The sequence below is a fragment of the Myodes glareolus genome, chromosome 9 (assembly GCF_982192425.1).
Source record: "Myodes glareolus chromosome 9, mMyoGla1.1, whole genome shotgun sequence".
NCBI classification, from domain to species: domain Eukaryota; kingdom Metazoa; phylum Chordata; class Mammalia; order Rodentia; family Cricetidae; genus Myodes; species Myodes glareolus.
The window spans coordinates 483,197-502,339 of NC_142034.1; the positions used below are offsets into that span (position 1 = coordinate 483,197).

The 19,143-nt window shown below is 49.5% G+C and overlaps 2 protein-coding genes across 2 annotated transcripts in view; one reads left to right on the forward strand and one right to left on the reverse strand.

The window, feature by feature from the left end:
- Positions 1-18,587, forward strand: part of Qtgal (queuosine-tRNA galactosyltransferase) — an 81,795-nt gene extending 63,208 nt beyond the window's left edge. Inside the window, 8 exon segments of the mRNA XM_087909628.1 lie at positions 1,216-1,311; positions 3,049-3,090; positions 3,092-3,174; positions 7,552-7,687; positions 7,804-7,872; positions 8,287-8,361; positions 12,502-12,594; positions 15,112-18,587. Coding sequence (XP_087765754.1) covers positions 1,216-1,311; positions 3,049-3,090; positions 3,092-3,174; positions 7,552-7,687; positions 7,804-7,872; positions 8,287-8,361; positions 12,502-12,582 — 582 coding nt within the window. The 3' untranslated portion in view covers positions 12,583-12,594; positions 15,112-18,587.
- Positions 15,980-19,143, reverse strand: part of Tbcd (tubulin folding cofactor D) — a 158,616-nt gene continuing 155,452 nt past the window's right edge. Inside the window, exons 37-39 of the mRNA XM_048429305.3 lie at positions 18,834-18,943; positions 17,548-17,632; positions 15,980-16,226 (exon numbers count right to left, since the gene is read on the reverse strand). Of these exons, the coding sequence (XP_048285262.3) occupies positions 16,209-16,226; positions 17,548-17,632; positions 18,834-18,943 (213 nt within the window). The 3' untranslated portion in view covers positions 15,980-16,208. The remainder of the gene's footprint in view (positions 16,227-17,547; positions 17,633-18,833; positions 18,944-19,143) is intronic.

The window sequence follows — 19,143 nt, forward strand, 5'->3', positions numbered from 1 at the left end:
GAGTTACCACATCCAACAAGACTTGGCTGCTCTTTTACCTTTCTGATACAGACATTCGTCCTGAGTTCAGCTGAGACTGGGCCCAGACCATTTGTAGTCAAGGTAACGCAAGCGTATTGAAATCTTCCTCCCAGGAGAGATGCTCTCTGGGCATTCTCTGCCCTCAGGAAGCTCCAGCCAGTGCTGAGAGGCCAATCATAGATACTTGCATGTCAGTATGATGACAGAAAGTCTAGGGAGGGCGTCCCGGGAAAGGCCTTTTAACTAACGACATGTTGGTCAGGATGCGTAGGAGCTGGCTACTAAGAAGGCGGGGCGGTGTATGAAAAAGGATGGGTATGTTCCAAGTACATGACAAACCCTAAAGTCCTAAGCAGTGGAGGCACCGACCTTAACTGAGTTCTGTGGAGCACCAGACTTGGTGCCAGGGTTTTGTGTACAATATATATCAGCCAATGCTCTCAACAGCCCAGGGCTCTTCTTGGCAGAGCTCTGGGCTTTACCAGATGCTACAGCATCTATCTAGGCTCTCGCCCTCAGTCTGTTTTTGGTGCGTTTATCCTGGGGGTAAATACCACCTACTTGTGAGTATGGTTCTATTCTGTGACGCATTTTTGTGGCTCTGTTCATAAGGATCACTTACGTGTGCTGCTTTGATCCGGTGACCCTGGCTACATAGAGTGACTTCAAAGGACTCTGCAGAACTGTTTTAGGAGGAGATTGTGAAGAGGGTGCTGGTTCTTTAAGCAGTGTTCACCAGAGACCCACCTGGCCATGACTTTTTTTGTGGGAAGTCTCAAGCTATTAGAAATTACTCAGGTTTTGTGTCTTGAGTCAGTTCTGATATTTATGTCATTCCGGGAAGCCATGTTGCGTGTCATTGTCTAGTCGTGGTTGGTATCCTTTCGTGCTCCTTCCGATTTCTCTTCTTGCAGTTAGAAGCAGTGTGTTTACTGTCGGTCCCCACATACAGCTTCACCTCCTGCATAAGCAGAGGGTTCCCTAATGTGCTTAGCAGTGAGCATCAGCTGCAGAGTGGGGACCTGGGATTGCCTGGGTTAATTTCCTCCTGTCTGTCTTGTGAATCCTGTTCCCACAAAGAAAGGGGCATAAATTCTTTTGTCACTTTCTTAATGACACGTGAGTAACAGGCTGTAGGTTGTTCCTGACAAGCTGGTCTTTCCTATCAATGACATTGGTGCTGATTTCTCTTAGGTGTTCACCTCCCATGGCCCCACGGTGATCATGCCCACGTGGTTCTGCTCTCGGGCCTGGTTTTCCCATGTGGGCCTGTTTGATGAAGGAGGACAGGTAAGGCTACCCAGTAGAACTTGGGCTCTCTCTGGGTTCCTCTAGGTGGTGGCTGGGGGCGGGGTTGCCTGCAGGGCACCGATAAGGCCAGAGTTTTCAGGAAATCACTTCAGACTCTTTCCTGTAGCATGAATAATAAAAACTCAGAGACAGAACTTGGGGTTCACAACCTGAAGGTCAGAAAAACAATACAGCCAGTCCCTGACTCTTACCTCTCTTCAGTCCAACGTGACGATCCTGCGTCCAGGAATCTCAGAATGAGACTGTGTCTGAGAGCTGTCTCCTTCCGTTTTATATTCCTTTCTAGGGCTGGGATTAAAGGCGTGTGCCACCTGGTTTCTGTGGCAAACTAGTGTGGGTACTGGGATTAAAGGTGTGTGCCATCATTGCCTGACCTCTAGTGGCTTTAGCTTTGCCTCTGGTCTTCAGGCAAGATTTATTTATCAAAATACAAGTTTACCCCACTACACTTTCCAGTACCCTGTGGTTCTCACCATTGTGCTAACTGCAGTGGGTTTTGGTGAACATCCTCGGAGCCACAACTTCTCTGGTGCATCTTGGCTGTGGGCTCACGGTACCTCAGCTTACATTAATGGCTGTTGGTGGGAAACTGTAGGTGATAAGGAAGGTGTTAGCTTCATTGTCTCTATCTCTGGGTCTATTGAGTCCTCAGGTCATACCTTCACCTACTTGTGAAAATGAGCCAGGGCTGGCTTGTATCCTGCAGGGAGTTGGCTATCAGGCCATATGGCCATGCTGTCCTCCAGCCCCTGCCTAGCAGTAGTGAACACTCTCACCCCCAAGCAACATCTCTGTTGGTGAGCCTGACCCCAGTCTGAGCTAAGCCCTTCCTCAGATCTGTTTTGTGTTATTTACTCTCTGTTTTGAAACCAGTTTGAGTGGGTATTGATTTTTCCATCCAAAATGTCCCCACCGCCACACCTTCCTGTTTGTTAAGGCTGTAGATACAGCTCAGAGACCTGTCTCAAGTTTTGTTTGTGAGCACATTGGTGTTTGGTGTGGGAGGAAGTGAATTTTCATCATGGCAGTATTTGTTCTGCTTGAGACAAGTGTACTTTTCACCTCCCTGTCTTTTCTGCTCATTTCCTGGTTCATGGCTCAACATCGCCCCCTTCTGACCATGAGGTTAAAATACAACCTTGTAACAGACTGCGCTCAGGTGGGATATCCTTGCCTTCTGATGCACCCCACTGCTCCCCTTTCAGCAACTCATTGAGGGCCTCCTGGGAAACTAGCTAACAATCCCCCACCTTTTTTTTTTTGCCACATTGATGAGATTTCCATTTTCCAAAGCCATGCAGCTCTGTGCTCACTGATTGTTGATAGTTTGCCCCAAGATCTCTTCTGCCCCACAAAGTAGAATTTAAGGCAGGACTGGACTTCAGATCCACACACAACCTACCCTCTGTTTCATCCTCATGTCTTCCCTAGAGTTCATCCCTCACCTGCTGAGGAAACATGTTACTAATCTCCATTTCTTTCATGTGACCTGCACCCACCTACATCACCCTTGAGTGTCAACAGTGGATTCTTTTATTGGGGCAAAGTCTGGCTGTGGTGTTCAGGCTGAGCCCTGGCTTCTGGGCTCAAGCGATCCCGTGAGCACTGGGGCCACAAGAGCCACCATCCTTGGCTCTGAACAAAACACCCCTCTACAGCTCCTAACGGCCTGGATCAGTACCCAGCATGGTGAGTTCTGTCCTCTGGCTTTTTCAGGGGGTACCAGAGGACTTGCTGTTCTTCTATGAGCACCTTAGGAAAGGGGGGTGGCGTCTTCCGTGTGGACCACAACCTGCTCCTCTACCGCTATCACCTGTATGCAGCCACACATTCGGTCCTTGAGTAAGTAGGACATACCAAGTTCTGGCAATACCTGGGACGGCAAGGACGGGTAAGGTGCCGGTGTGGCCGGGCCCAGATCACTTGTAAGCCACTGGTGTGATTTGGTGGAGTCAGGACTTCATGAAGCTCATAATGGTGGGGTGTAGGGAATACCACTGAGGAGGTAAGGGGTGTGTCGGAGTATACCATAGCACCTCATAGTAAGTCCTTCAGGACTATTGGATGTCCTGTTCCAGAGGTCAGGAAATATCCGTGCCAAAGCCAAATACCAGTTTTCCTGATGGTGTGAGGTGAAGGCTTGCTCTCAGCTTTGTCCTCATTTGCTCTAACCTAGCGCAGCTCACCATGGGACCCAAGAAAAGATCTGATGGGCTAACGACCCTCCGTACCCGATGACCCCTTTTCACTCTTCTTTGGTGCGGGCCGTCCGTCCTTGGCCCTCCAAGCCCACTGATTAAAGGTGTGGAACTGGGCTTGCTCTTAGTATAAAAGAGAGAGCATCTTAACTCTTGAGTCTGTGCTGTGTATGAGACAGGTATTACAGGCGATGGGCGACGGACCATATGTACTCACTAGAACCTTGTCACATTAGCAACCTAGGTTCAGCAGTGCGAATGAAACAGATACAGACCAAGAGTACAGCTGTTTTAAAAATCAGCTAGTATAGGTTTACATCCTCCTGTGTAAACTATATCTGCATTAAAACACACAGCACTGTTTCTCCCAGGAAGGAACCCCTTCCCAGTGTCCACTGATAGAGGTAGAAATTAGTGACAGAACACTGTGGGAACTATCTGGGAACCAAGCTGCAGGTGTTTCCAGTACCGATTCTACTGGCTGGCCGAAACACTACACTCCTCTCCCATCATTCTGTGGGCCACATGAGCGTGAGACGCCTTGAGATCATGCGGTCATTTGTATAAGGGGGGTCCTTCCCATGCTTGTCTGGGAGGCTCGACTCCTGGGTGGTGGCTTGCAGCCCACCCAGCAGGCACTCCTCACGCCCTCAGCAGAGCGGCCTGTGTAGACAGAGTTCATGCCTTTGTGTTTTCACAGTAAGCTTTGCCACCCACAGCATAAAAATAAGTGATCTAATGTGAGTTTCTGTGTCGGATTAAAGTCTTTGAGCTGTGAGCTGCACCACCTCCCGGGATAACAGCTGTAATTATAACGTGAGGCTCGCCTGAGAGTTGGTTCTCTAATCTATCAGAAGTCTTCAGGTGGCAATACCGTGATTCTGTCGTTTTTATTTCAAGCTCAGAATGGCCTGAATTTGTGTCGTTTATCTTTGTGCATGTGTGTAACACCTCAGATACCAAAGGACACAGAGGAGAATAGCACCTTCAGGAAATCAAGCATCCCTTAAACTTGTGAGCTGCTGAACTGACTGTTGCCACTTCTTCTGGTGCCTTTATGCTTTCACTGAGGGTTCTTTTATCTTACAACATGTTTAACCTTCTATGATACCCAGGCTGCCAATATTCTGCAAGCTGTTTGCTTCCCATTCTCACAGTTGAGGTCTGTAGAGAAGTATGTTTCTGACCTGTTCTATTACCTGGCAGTATGATGCTGGGTTTGTGCTTTTGTCAAATATTTGGAGAGAACTAAATGGGGTCCTTTCCCCAGATAAGTGCAGCAACAAGATGTACCTCAAAAGTAGGGATGAGGGGACCAGACATGTCCTGACCCCTGGTAATCAGCCCAAGACGGCTTATGCTGACATACGGCTGCTGTGGTAACTGGCAGGACAGGTGGGCCATCCCCTGTGTGCCTCTAGCAAGATTTTTATAGCCTTTTGTTTCTGGCCACAGATGCTACTGACCAGTGCCCATGCCTTCTGGGAATAGGGGCCTTTCCCACCCCACCAGCCACTGCTTACCCATGGACTCTTGTGGGGTGGTACAGTACGGACGGAGTCTGTGATGTTTCAGCCTCAATGTAGGCATTTGGGTCCAAGAAAATCAGTTCCCTTAATTGTTGATCCCAGCTCTAAGATGATGGTTTCTTAACAAAAAGAGACAAATTTGCTGGGTGCCAGATGGCCTGTTCTTCAGGCAGATTCCTAGGAGAAACAAGACCAGTGCGAGGTGCTCTAGCAAGGCCCAGATGTCCAGCAGTTTCTGCATCACACCTTTTAATAACTGTACACACACACACACACACACACACACACACACACACACACACACTAGAAGCCACCTAACAAAACTCAGGATGCTAAAGGCCTTACAGCTAGAGCCCAGTCCTGGTTTGGGATTGCTGTATAAAATCATTGGTGCCCAGTGAAGTTGACTTCACTGCCCAGTTAAACCCACCATCCTGCAAGTAAGCTTCACAGACGGAGCATAGCAGGATCAGAGATTTTTCTCACACAGATTCCCAGTGGACCCAGCAAGTGCGTGGGCAGGATCTCACTAACACATCTTCCATGCTTAGTCTCTAGCAGGAGCTGCTGTTGTACGTGTTTACTTACCTATGACCATGCCACATACATACATGCAGAAAGGCACATGGGCAGTCATGGCAAGTGTGCACATATACTGCACAAGAGCACTGTGCATATACCCTCATGGATTTGATGCATACAGTCTACATCACATCTTGCTCAGGGACTGACCAAAACAGACCTCTTGTAGTGACCAAGGAACAAACTCTCAGGGTGTCCTCAGAGGTCAAGTAAGGATAAGCAGCTGCTAGGCAGGACATTCCTTGAGGAACCTGAGACATAGAGGTCTCTCATAGCCCCTGCTGCAACTCCTGTGTTGATATGTCCATGAACCCTCACAGTGGGCTGTCTCCACACAGGTTTCCTGCAAAGGTCCCTCCTGGAGGCAGAAGAGAAGTGGGGGCACTTGGGGCTAGGATGAGATGGAGGTTGGTCTGCTGGCATCTCACAGTGAGATGGAGGTTGGTCTGCTGGCATCTCACAGGGTCTGAGAAGCCTGTGCCTGGGGTTGCTTCAACCTCATTTTGTCAAGAACCCTCACCCACACTTAGGCAGAGCAGACAGACGTGTGTGTCACCACCTCTGCTGGGGGTGCCTCAAAAGGCAAGTCTTGATCTTTTGCCTTTGACTCTACCCTTCTGCTCACATATTGAAACTGGCTGGGACCACCACTCTAAAGTTTGCTGAGAGATAGAAATCAGAAGGGCCTTTCTTGGCTTATGACATTGGTGTGAAGTATCTGACCCTTGCTTGAGGTCTGATGTGAGATCAAGGATCTTCCCTTTCCTTGGATGACAGTATGGCTGTAGAGAGGTATGTGTTTGGGGCTGAAGCATGTCCTGTGTGTGACTCTCTCTTATAAAGGGGGCACTGCAGCCATCGAGAGGACTGGCTGGGGTTCAGGATTAAATGTTGTTCCCCAGAACCGCCAGGGAATCCCCTACCAAAACCACTGAGCTCGGCACAACCCTAATTAGAGTGTTTTCACACAGGAGGTCTCGGAAATGCTGAACAGGCAAAGCATGCTTTGATGTGGGCAGTGACATCAGGAGGTGCAGCCCTGAGTACAGGGAGGCACCATCCAAAGGATAGCGTGCTAGGTCTGGGAGGCCCTCAGATGAGGGGCAAGTCTGCCTGTGCCCAGAAAGGGACATCTAAGGGAGAAAGTTTATTTCCTAGTGTGACTATGACCTGTTTGCCCAGACCTTCCTCTGTGAAATTAGATCGGGGTGATTTGGTCCACTGTGACACCTTTTCACCAGCTCCAAAGGACTAGTTGCCACATTTAGAATTTGGAACCTGGGGAGATTGAACTTAGGTCCTCATGTTTCTGCAGCAGGCACTTCACCGACAGAGCCAGGTTCAATCTCTAGCACCCACATAAAAAACTAAGGCAATGCACACCTTTAACCTCCGTGCCGAGAAGGGAAACAGGATCCCTGAAGCTTGCTGTAGTCTTGCTGAGTTGGCGAGCTCCAGGTTCAACCCTGTCTCAGGTAGGGTAGAGAATGATAAAGGTACCTGATGCCAACCACTGGTTTTTGCATGAACCCTCCTATATGTGCACACGTATACATACCTGCCACATACTGGAGACACTCGTGTGCTGGTGGAACTGGCAGCTGTGGAGAGGCCCCATCCTCTCCACAGTTTATATTTCTCAGGGTCCCAAATAGAAATTACGATCAATATGGCTAAAGGCTTCCCAAAGAGCATTGGTTTACATAGTGGCTCATGGTGACCTCTGAGACAGTGGTGTGCACATAGAGCCAGATCTCCCTTGGTTTAGACTTCATGTGCCCCCACCCTCAAACAGGGTAAGCCTAAATATACTTGAGCCATTCATGTGTGTCCCCAGGGCTAATGGGTAAGGTGACTCTGGAGCCCACAACATCTGGCTAGCCCTAGCTTTCCCCTCTACTTGGCTACAGAATTACCATCTGGACCCACCGAGTCCACTTCCTAGAGGAACAAGTCCTACCCCGTTGGAAATCCTTCACCATTTGGAATGCAGGCAAGCAGGGGCGTAGGTTATACCGCAGCCTGACAGCAGCCAGTCGGTGCAAGGTAGGACCCTGTCCTCCTCATCCTGTTGGCCACTATCCTGACTCCCTCAATCCTATCATGTCTTTATCATACACCCGTAACCACCATCTGACCTGCTGGCCCGTGTTCACTCCCAGGTGGTGGCCTTCTGTGATGTTGATGAGAACAAGATCAGAAAGGGCTTTTACTGCCATGAGGAGTCTCAGGTAATGTAGCCGTGTGGCAGAGCACCAAAGCACCTTAGAGGGGAGGATCATCCATACCATGCCAGCTTTCCCTTATACTTTGGCATTTTTGGCTCTGCCCAAAAATGTAGCCCTCAGCCCTCAAAGAGTCTCCAGGACCCCTTAGGACTCTGCCCCTGTCCTTGGGGAACCCGCTACATGTTCCTTCAGTATGGGCCTCAATGTTGGCATACCAGAGTTGGTCCTTGTGGCTGTCAGGTGGCTGGGGCTGCCAGAATCCAGGACACAACCACCTGTCCTGCCCCGACTGGCCCAAGACTCCCATCAGCTACTTGACCACAAGCTACTGTGAGTAGAGGCTATGGTTAGGACGGGCTCCAGGGAGTTCCTTCTGTGTGATGCCCTAGTGACTCATGGCTGACACCATCTTTATAGGAGAGACCCAAGCCGAAGGTCCCCATCCTGCATTTCCAAGCCGCCCGGTCACCCTTTGTCATCTGTGTGAAGCTGGTGAGTGTTGGCTCTGGTTGTGGGGCTCCTCGGTGCTTTCCTACTCTGATCAAGTAACTAAAACCAAGGGCCCTGACCATGGGCACTGGAGCATAGCCCGCTACCTATATCCTTCTTATAAACCAACTATGATGGTATCTTATTTGTGTTGTAATAAATAAGCTTGCCTGAAGATCAGGGTGCAAAGCCACACTAGTCAGCCATGTAGTGGTGGCACACACCTTTAATCCCAGCAGCCACACTAGTTAGCCATAGAGGCCAGGTGGCAGGTGGTATATACCTTTAATCCCAGCACTAGAGAGGAATATAACACTGGAGGGGACAGGTCTTACCCCGTGGCCATAAAAACACCCTGAGCTAGGTTAGAGGTAGGGGATGAGGTGGGCACGCCTGGTAACACCCTCCTAAAGCTGTTCTCAAAGTCATTGTTTGAGCCCAGCCACCATGTTCAAGGTGCTGTGGCTCATGTTACACAAAGGGCAGCCTTGCCCACATAGAGTAACAGCCTGGTGGTGACCAGTGGGGCCACAGGACCCTGCTTTGGTTCATCTGGTTTCTCCGCTTTTGGTCATGTGGACATAGGTGCCAAGCATCCTGTTTCTGTGGAAAACAAGGTTACCTGAGGTCAGTGTTACACAGAATCCCACAGTCTCTCCAGGAAACAGCTGTGCCAAGCTAACAATGATGGGACAGCAAGGTTCTTGGTGGAGCTAGGGCTAACCTTCCCTCATCTGCTCTGGACACTGTTTCTTGGCTGGTCAAGCATGTGGCAGACATTCCCTCTCTCAGGAGTCTGCTCTTCAGATATTATTCCCAGAACTCTTTAATGGGGTGACATTAACTGATTTGATGATGATCCTGCATAGGGAGTTCTTCCTTAGACAGAACGTCATGTTTACTAGCAGAAAGCATCCACCTGGAAGGGATGTGTACTGGGCTGTAGAGGGCTAGTATGTCCTGCTCGTGGGTCAGTGGCCTTATCCGTCCATGGCTTTTCCTCACTGTAGTAAAATGGGCTTGTCTTTTCACTGAGAAGCTTCTGGGTGCAGGCTGAGGCAGAGCTAAGCAGACCTTGTACCCCAGTCACTCTTGTCAAACTGTATCTGCTGATCACTGGCCTCTGAGCCACCCACCATCCCGCTCCAGGTTTGGGTCCAGGGGAGTTTTATCCCTAAAGGTCTCACGGCAAGTGCTGGTAAGCTGTTTATTATTTGCTTGACACCTTTTATTCTTGGATAGTTTGTCTCTCTCAAAGTCCTAATGGGAATTTCCAGACATCTACCAGGAGAGCGAGCATGGCCACCCTAAATGTCAGCAGCCACAGGACAAGGTATTACCAGCTTCAAAGATAGCGCTGTCACCCTGTGTTACCAGTGATGGTTATGGTGGGAGCTCAGCCTCCAATTGCCGCTTTCCCCGCACGTTGGGTCATGCAGGGATAATAGGGGTGGGCCACAGGTAGAACTTCAGCCCGTGTTTCGACCCATGGCTTCCAATCTGTGACAGCTCATTTCCGGTCATTACAGGGTTAGGCCTTGGTTCTAGCCCCCCAGAAAGTGAGACACGTCTATGTGTTTGTGTCTCCTATGGAGTCATGTCACACAGTAGCAGATAACAGTCACACCTGGAAACAGGTACCTAACAGCATTGAGCGCATGACACTGTGGGAGAGAAAAGCCCCTCCTTAGCTGTTTCCACAGCGTACCAAGCATCTTCTAGCAGTCTGTAGCATTTCTTTTAACACAGTAGGAAAGATGGACCTACCTGTGATGTGTTACATATTTTGAATATTCTTTGTGTGTGTGGTATATTTGTGTATGCTAGGGGAGGTCAGAGGTTGATACTGGCTTTTGTTGCTTTCTACATCATCATCATCACTATTGAGACAGGCTCTTTCACTCTTTAGCTGGGAGGCACACCCAAGGGGTTCTTCCGTCCCCAATTCCCCACTGCTGGCATGCAGGTGTATACCACCACACCAGCCTTCACAGTGGTGCCAGAGACTGAACATAGGTCCGCATGCGTGTGCAGCAAGCATTTTACTGAGGCCATCTCTCATTCCAGAATTTTAATTTATAAGTGGATGGTGTATTTTGCCATCTAGAGTAACTTACCTTATTTGACTTTCCCCCTCGTTGGAAGTTTGATTCATTCTGAGATGGATATTCTTGATCATGTGGTTTACACAGGACGGCCCACACCTATGTCTAGGACTTCTGCTATCTGTGATACGGTGAGAAGTTATTTTGATAGAAAGGTTAACTAGGAATCCCTAGTTAATCTGTTTGGTACGTCTAATTGTCCCAGCCTCACATTAGGCAGCCCTTTCTCTTGGTAAGGCTGAGATGATCATTTCTGCTCACATTCCAGGGTCTCACCACGGAAGGGAGGCTATTTTTATATTTATTTAAGTGAACTGCTGTATTGTGGCCCATGACACACAGAAGATGGCTCGACACAGGTTGGCGACCACTGGCCTACAGGTCACATTTAGCCATCCACCTCTTTTCGTAAGTAGCTTTATTAGAAGAGAGGATGTGTGCTCACAGGGCAGAGTTACAGCCTCCTTAAGAACAGTGCAGATGTTGTTCCAAGGGGCTGGACCAAGTGTCCAAAGTACCCTACGTAGTACGTCCAGGCTCAGAAGAGCTATGGGCAGTAGCAAGACACCACATGGGGCTCACAGCATGATGGCCCCAGCCAGCAGAACACCTTCTTGGCATCTGTATAGCACTGTGTACGCACAGTAGGACCGTCTGCTTGCCACTCATGTGGCCATCTGTGAACAGATCCCAACTTTTTGTCCTTATGATTCCTCTCAGCATCTATGTGGTATAGATTATTGGGTCCGGTTGGCATGTCAGGACCATGGCTTGTGGGAGTCACTAGCCATGCTGCTGTGAGCTCCATTCCTCTGGTTTGTCCTAAGAGAGAAGTCCGGTTGTGACACCTCCAACGGCCAACCGTATTGGACGGCCTGTATACCCTTTTGGAGAACTATCTTGCTGTGGTGTGGGGTAGTCTGACTTAAAGCTGAGCACCACTCATCTGGTGTAATTTAGATTCACTCTGCCATGTTTATAACGGGAATTTCTCCTCTGGAGTACGTTGGCAGAGTCCTCTACAACTCCGGTGTTAGCCCTTGCTGGCTTTGTGTCCTGCAGACACCCCTTCCCTTCATGCCTTCTCTCACTCTCTCAGATCATGTTAAACACAGGAGCATCCAGTGAGTAGTTCTGTGTCCAACACTGTTAAGTCTCATGGGGGCAGACTCTACCTACCCTGGCCCAAGCCCGATAACTTCTCTGACTGTGGAAGGGAAAGGAGGGGAAGTGAGAGGGAGAAGAGGAAGGGCGGCAGGTGTGGCCACTGTGGACATTTCTGCTTTTCCAGGCAACTCACTCAGATGTTTTTCTTTCACTTTTTGTTTTTTTGAGACAGGGTTTCACTTTGTAGCCCTAGCTGTCTTGGAACTCACTCTGTAGACCAGGCTGCCTTTGAACTCTGAGATCCACCTACCTCTACCTTCCAAATGCTGGGATTAAAGGTGTACGCCACTACTGCCCAATTCACTCAAGTGTTTCCGACCACCAGCAGCAATGATGGGACAAGGTAGGGTCAGTGCCACAGCCTAGCTGTTGTGCTGGCCAAAAGACAGATGCCTTAAGAGGAACAAAGCGGTTCCTTCCACATCCTTCCAGATGCCACTAGTTGGACTATTCTTTAGCAAGATCATGGGCCTTGCTCCCTTTTTGGGGACTGGGGGTGGGGGTGACAGGTAAGAAGAGTCACAGGGTAGGCACTTGGCAGATCTTGCAAAGAGTAGACAAAGTTCCCCGAATAGCAGGAGGGAAAGGCAAATCAGAAAAGTACCTTAACTGCCCTCTGGAGAGGGCCAAGGCCAGACGGCAAGGGTGCCTCTCAGTACCTCACCCTACTGTGACCAACACAGCTATATAGCAGCAGTCCAGCTGCAGCTCACTGGCCTTTGGTTTCCCTCAGGCCTCTCCCCTAATCAGCAGAGGAACGGGAGTTCACTGTGAGCCACCTGGCAGGGGAGGGTAAGTGGGCCCAATCCAGTCCCCACAGCAGTCGAGAGCAAGAGGAAGCCTGACTGAGCTGGATCTCCTCCTCCCACAGGACCTCACAGGGGGTGCGTTTGAAGACAACCTGAAGTCACTGAACTTGCAGGAAGGCCGGGACTTCGTTCACTTCAGCTGAGGCTGCCGCCAGGTGCCTTGTCTGCTCTACTCCCTTCCACAGACAACTGTCAGTCACTCTCTGCTTCCTCCAGCTCCTCCCCTCCCATTCTGTTCCTTAGTTTTCACCCTTTCATTTCTGCTACACAACTTGAGGCCTCAATCTTCTAAGCACCACTTTAGGCAAATTTCCTGCATTTGGTAACCTGGACCAACTGGTAATTTTTAAAATACTACTTTACTTTTTAAAAGCAGGAGTCTGTTTATATTATCAAAGTTCTGGCTTCTAGATTCTAGAAATGTCTATTAAGCCAAACTTTTCTTCATTTTTCAAACCATCTGTACTAGCTACTTTTCTCGTTACTGTGGCCAAATACCAAACAAGAAGCAGTTTCTGGAGGGATATATAGGCTCGTGGTTTCAGGGTACGGTCCGTCATGGTAGGCGTTGTTGGGCGTTGTTCTTTGCAGCTAGGATTCTTCACCCTCTCATGTCTTAAATGTAGAAAGTAGAGAGAGGACCAGGCTCTAAACCCCATCATCCAGCTTCTTCACGCTAGGCCCCAATTCCTAAAGGTGCCACCAACTGGGAGAGAATGATCAAACTCAAGCCTGTCAGGGGCATTTCACATTAAATGATAAAATTTTGCCTCTCAATTTAAGTGCCCACCCCAGATGGTAGGTTGACTTTGCTCTTCCTGATTTACTTTGTTATTTACTGACATAGCATCTTACTGTGTAGCCCAGGCTGGCTTTGAACTCACCCTCCTATCTCCACCTCCTGAGCGGTGGGCTACAGACGTGTGCCCGGCTTAAACGTTGTTAGTACGTTCATGTATGTCCAAGGTTTAAAGCTCTGACATCTCCCTCTCCAAGGCTGAGCCTTCCCACCCTTTGTCTGTGTCCCTCCAAGTTAGTCTTGTCTTTAAACGGGGACTCGAATGCACTCCCACTGTGCCACCAATCTCCCTTCTTATTGATGTTCGTTATAGCCTGTCCTCCTTTTTCTCACTGTTCCTTCAAGTTAAGACTCTCTCTGCTGCTGCTGTGATACCTTCCTCAGCAGCTCCTGGCGGGTCAGCAGGATCACCTGGTGTCTGGGTTTTCTACACCCCACCCTCACTCAGGTCACAGGACTAAGACCCCTTCCTACCTCACTTGTCCATTTGAAGAAATTTTACCTGTATAATAAGCCCCATATTTAGCTACCATGCATTTCTCCCTAGTTTGGTATCCTAAAGGAAATTGCCCACATGAGGACATTTTCTCCTGCTCCAAGTTCACCCACAGAAATCACTGCTTTCAGCTGGGGATCACATGGAGACTGCACTGAATTACTACAGCCCGCTTTCTTAAGTGGTAGTTACACTGTGGTAGTCTGAATGTATTTGGCCCCCAGAAGCTCACAGGGAGTGGCACTATTACGAAGTGTGGCCCTGTTGTAGGAAGTGTGATCTTGTTAGAGGCTGGATGGATGACTCAGGCCTTTAATCCAGACCTTGAGGCTGGTGGTCCTATCTTTAATCTGGGCCACACCTTCTTGAGGAAGTGTCACTGTGGGGATGGCCTTTGAGGTTTTATATACTCGGGACACTGCCCAGTGAGTCAGTCAACTTCCTGTTGCCTGCAAGATGTAGGACTCTCAGCTATTTCTCCAGCACCATGCCTGCCTGCATGCCGCCATGCTCCCTGCCATGAGGGACTGAATCCCTGAACTGTGAGCCCCTGCAATTATGTTTTGAGTTGCAATAGTCATGATGTCTCCTCATAGCAATAGTAAACCCCAACTAAGACATACACCATACACATGATTTAGCCAAGCTGACAATAATTTTTCAGTATAATGCAGATCTGTCTTCCTCAACTCTAATGTCCTAAGCACTGTGCTACCATCTGCCTTCTTAACGGTAATTTTACCCACCCAGTAGACCTGGTGCCAGCTCAGATCCCACCCCCACCCCCAAGGATTGGTTGTCTAACCATGAACATTCCTAGTCTGGGGAAGCAGGGAAGCAGGGATACAACATATGGACTTACCAGCTGTCCTCCTGGGTAGCTTCTGACCTTGCAGAATTCTGTCTTGAGCAAGGGCCTCATCCATATAGGACCTTTGCTTCTGCTGTTCTCTCAGAAGCTCTTCTGTTTTTTGTTCCTAATCTGTCTTTTAAGTTTTGGTTTTTTTTTAAATTATAAATATTACACGTGAGTGTAGTTTCTGCTGAGGCCAAAGGTATTGAACTCCCCTGAAAATGGAGTTACAGATGGTTTTATGGATGCTAGGGATGAACTTAAGTTGTTTGCAAGCTTACTCTGCTTTCTTAACCACTGAGCTATCTCTCCAGCTCCTACCCTAATCTCTGACCATTTCTACCTCTTAACTTTTTTGCAGTGGGGAGGGATAGGGTTTCCTATATCCCAGCCAAGCTTAAAATGCTCCGTATGCCTCCTCAGAGATGATCCTTCCAAGTGCTAGGATCCTAGGGACCTACCACCACACCCCGTTTATATGGTGATGGATCATCAACCCAGGGTTTCTGTTTTTGTTGGGACAGGTTTTTCTGTGTCGTCCTGGAACTCACAGTGCAGACCAGACTGGCCATCCCAGCCTGCCTCTGCTGGGATGAAAGGTGTGCACCACCATTCCTGGATGTTTCTCTTCACCCAGCGCAGTGAAGACCCAGCAAGAGCCAGAGTTCCTTCCTATGAGGACAGATTTTCCATCTTCCAGTGCTGAGAACACAGCTCTGTGGAGTTCCAGCTTTATTAGGTTTCTTGTGGCCTTTTATCTACTTTGCCCTGCTACCACCAAAATTTCATTACTAGACGCAGGGACACAGCCTTGGGCACACAGCCTCTAGCTACTCTTTCTGCTTTTCAGCTCACAGAGTACTTGTGTGTTCTCTCTCTCTCTCTCTCTCTCTCTCTCTCTCTCTCTCTCTCTCTCTCTCTCTCTCCCCCTCCCTCCCCCCCTCCCTCCCTCCCTCCCTCCCTCCCTCCTTCCTCAGAGGCTAAAAGCTTAATGAGCAACGTTCTGCAGGCCCTCCCAGGCCTAGGATATAGAGAGATCAAAGAGGCAGGCATGGGGCTACCACAGCAGGACAGGTAATGTAGGTCTGGGACAGGAGGTGCAAAGGATCCAGGCCTCGGGACCAGAGCTGTCCCATAGTCCCACAGGGACACTGGATTCTGAGGATCTCTTGCTCAGACCATGGTAGTACTGCTGGTGACGTAGCTGGCTCAGCATGAGGCAGGAGAGAGCTGCCTGACACTGCATGTGCCCAGCACTTCACACTCTCCACCAGGGTGTGAGCCATCTGCCATGCTACATAAATCACTCAGTGCCTAAAACCCAGCAGAACACCAGGAGTGGAACCCACAGTGGATCTTCACATAAGTCCCAGAGATAGACAGAGGCCAGGCTGTATGGGACATGATTTAATGGGAAGCACATGGTGTTAGGACAGCAGAAGTACGGGCAGACCAGGCCACCAGAGGACAGCATGCATGAAGAGCTACTGCTCTCTGTGGATGGCCTCCCAGTCCAGCTAGCAGCATGTGCCCCCTTTCTCAGGTGTGTGGCACCAAGTTTCCATGATGGTAAAGCTTGTAGAGCCTCAGGGCAGGGCATCCCAGCTAGGCAGGCAGTGGCTCAGCTTCCAGGAGCAGACTGTAAAGATACATAGCAACGTCAGGCTAGTCCCCACCCCACCCTCTCTGATGTCCCAGGATCCCAGCAGGTTGGTGGACAGAGTAGGTTGCTAAATTGTTCACATTCATATATGTTCAAAGTTTTCCTAGCAATGGAAAGAGCATAGTTAAAAACTCAAGTTCGCTCTCCACATAGGAGACTGAGACTACACTGTGGCTCTTCTCAAGGGGGAGGCCCGGGGTTGGGACTCAGGCACACAAACCTAGCATAGCACACACAAGAGAGGGAAAGAACAAAATCCTTCCCAGCATGACGAGGTAACAGGAGCTCAGGGTTTAAAGCCAGATCATCAAAGCAAACAAAACAGGAAAAACAGTAGCTGACCAGCAAAGACTGTGTCAGCTAAATACCAAGGCCTCAGGGTTAGGGCAAGCCCGGTTCAGCGGTCAAGGCCAGGAATGGAGGCAGTGTGTAGAGAAAGAGTGCTGGCCCCAGGGTAACCAGGGACAGAACAGTGAACAAGTTAACAGGATGGGAAATGAAATCCAGATAAGGGAAAAAGAAATCATAAACAGGAAGGTCAAATAGGAAACAGAGACTGTGAACATAAACTTGTCAGTAATTAGAGTAAACATGAATGCATGAAACATTAAATGACGGAAAGGCATAATTTTGACTGTACTGTACAGGAGACAAGCTAACCAGGTGTCACCACTAACACGGGGCAAAGGGGATGTCCAGAGTAGGAACACCTAGTTAATAACACAGCTTCAGAGTGCATCCCCCGAAGTTCAGACATAATTAAAGGACAACAGACAAACGCAAACACTGTTTCGTCAGTAACTGATGGAGTAAGACTACGGAAGGCCTGTGTGTACCAGCATACCCGCCATGGGGGCCTGCAGCATTGTGGGAAAGTCATCTCTATCAGGCACACCTGAACTGTCTCCTAGGGCTGGACGTATCCCACAGGCCAGGAAAAGCCCAAGGGTGGAGATGGACTGGCTGACTGGAATGTTCCTCTGTCCCTGACTCACTTAGGACTCCAGCGTGAGGCTGGGCTTCTGAAGGCTCGGGTTTTATAAGGGCAGGGAGTCCAAGGCCTACGCCACAGCTAACATCCACGGCCAAGATAGGTGGAGCGGGCAAGCACAGGCAGTCAAGAGGACTGAGGACCCAGCGGGACAGAAGTCCAGGGGAGACACGGAAGCCTGAGGGGACAGGTGTCCTCAGAGAAACAGAACCCCCAATAGGAGGTACATGCAGGCAGGGAGTGGTAGTTAGACCAGAGCTCAGAACAGCGGACAGCACAGGCCCCATGTATCAGAATACTTGTTACCTTTGTAGCCAGCTGGGGTCTGGGCACGCCAAGGAGGTCACACAGGTGATTCCGCTGCCCTCTTACAACTGGAAGCTCTGCGTCCCTAGGAAGGAAAGCATTTGAGTGTCCCCTATGCCAACATGGTTCCGCTTCTTCCCCCAGAGTAGATACCAGGGCCCATACCCTGTTCTAGGAACATACAGAAGAGATGCGACCTGAGGCTAAGAGGCTTCATTAGAACTCAGTTGCTGACTTTGGAATAGAAAAGTACAAAGGAGGTTTTGTGTGTAAGAGTAAAAATAATCCTCTGTAAACCAGGTATCAGGTTCTTCAGAGTTCCTAACACCCATGAAGGGCAACTCACAACCACCTGTAACCCCGGCTCCAGGGGGATTTGGACATCTTTTTTTGGCCTCGGCAGGCAACTGCACTCACATATGCAAGCCCTGACACATGCATACACAGTTCTCCCTCCCTGCTGTCTTTTCTCAAGATGAGTGTTTTAGGAAGTTGGAAGCAATGCCCATTGTCTCCTCAGAAGGCACTGAGTTAAGTTTCTACTGACAGCAAAGACCTTGAAATGCCTTCTGGCCTTCCAGGCCCCCACAGCTCTCACCTAGGCACATCCTAGCATGAGCTCCTATGGAGATCGCTGTTCTGGGGAGCATGCATGAATACATCACAAACCCTCACTCGCTACCCCAACAGACCTGCCAGCATTTGAGGTCAGCAATATCCCTCTCCATCAGTCTGACTGGACAGTGTCCACAGTAGCAGCAACTTGGGCTACACCTGGCTGTGCCTCCCAAATAGTATATCTAGCACAGGGGACAAGCCAGCTTAAAGTGCACCTGTGCGCACATGCCTGGATCACAGGTCATATAAGGTAACTGCTTCCAGGCTCAGGCTGGAGCATCTGATAATCACACCCACAGGCTGTACACCCCACCATCTCCTCTCTACTTCTTGACTTTGAAGACAAGTCTCTAAGGCCATTAAAACAGGAAAGATCACATGGCCCTTGGAGTAGGAAAATAAAAGTTGCTAACTGACACCCACTTGGTGGCATCCTGATGGCCCTGTATTCGAGTTACTGAAAAACACCAGCTTCTGAGCCACCCTGCCCACCTTGCTTACAAGAGGAGAAAAACAGGTAAGCGTTAAACATTTTCCTGAAGCTCCCAGGATGTGTCTGTCCTCAGCCTTTTGTGAAGCTGTTGAGAGTTAGAAATGTCTCCCCTCTTTCCATCAGAAGCTAGGGGGACCGGAGAAAAGTGGCACCAGCCCAGGCAGGCCCTACTTACCAGACTGTGTCACTGAGCACAGACATGACCTCATCAAGCACGTCTGCATCTACCAAGTCACTATAGGTGAGCACCATCTCGTACAGCTGGCTTGCTGTGGCCTTCCGGATCTGGGACAAGAACAGCAGGTCAACAGGAGGAAAACCATCACCACCTAGGGAGCCCAAGGGGTCTTACGAAGGTTCGTGAAAGGAGGGAAAAGAATTTGGCCACAGCCCAGACATGCAGCAGAAGGAAGATCTGCAGCCTCTGTCAGAAGGGTCTCCTACCTGGGAGTCCGTCCCTCTTGCTAGTGTCCTGTGACAAACTG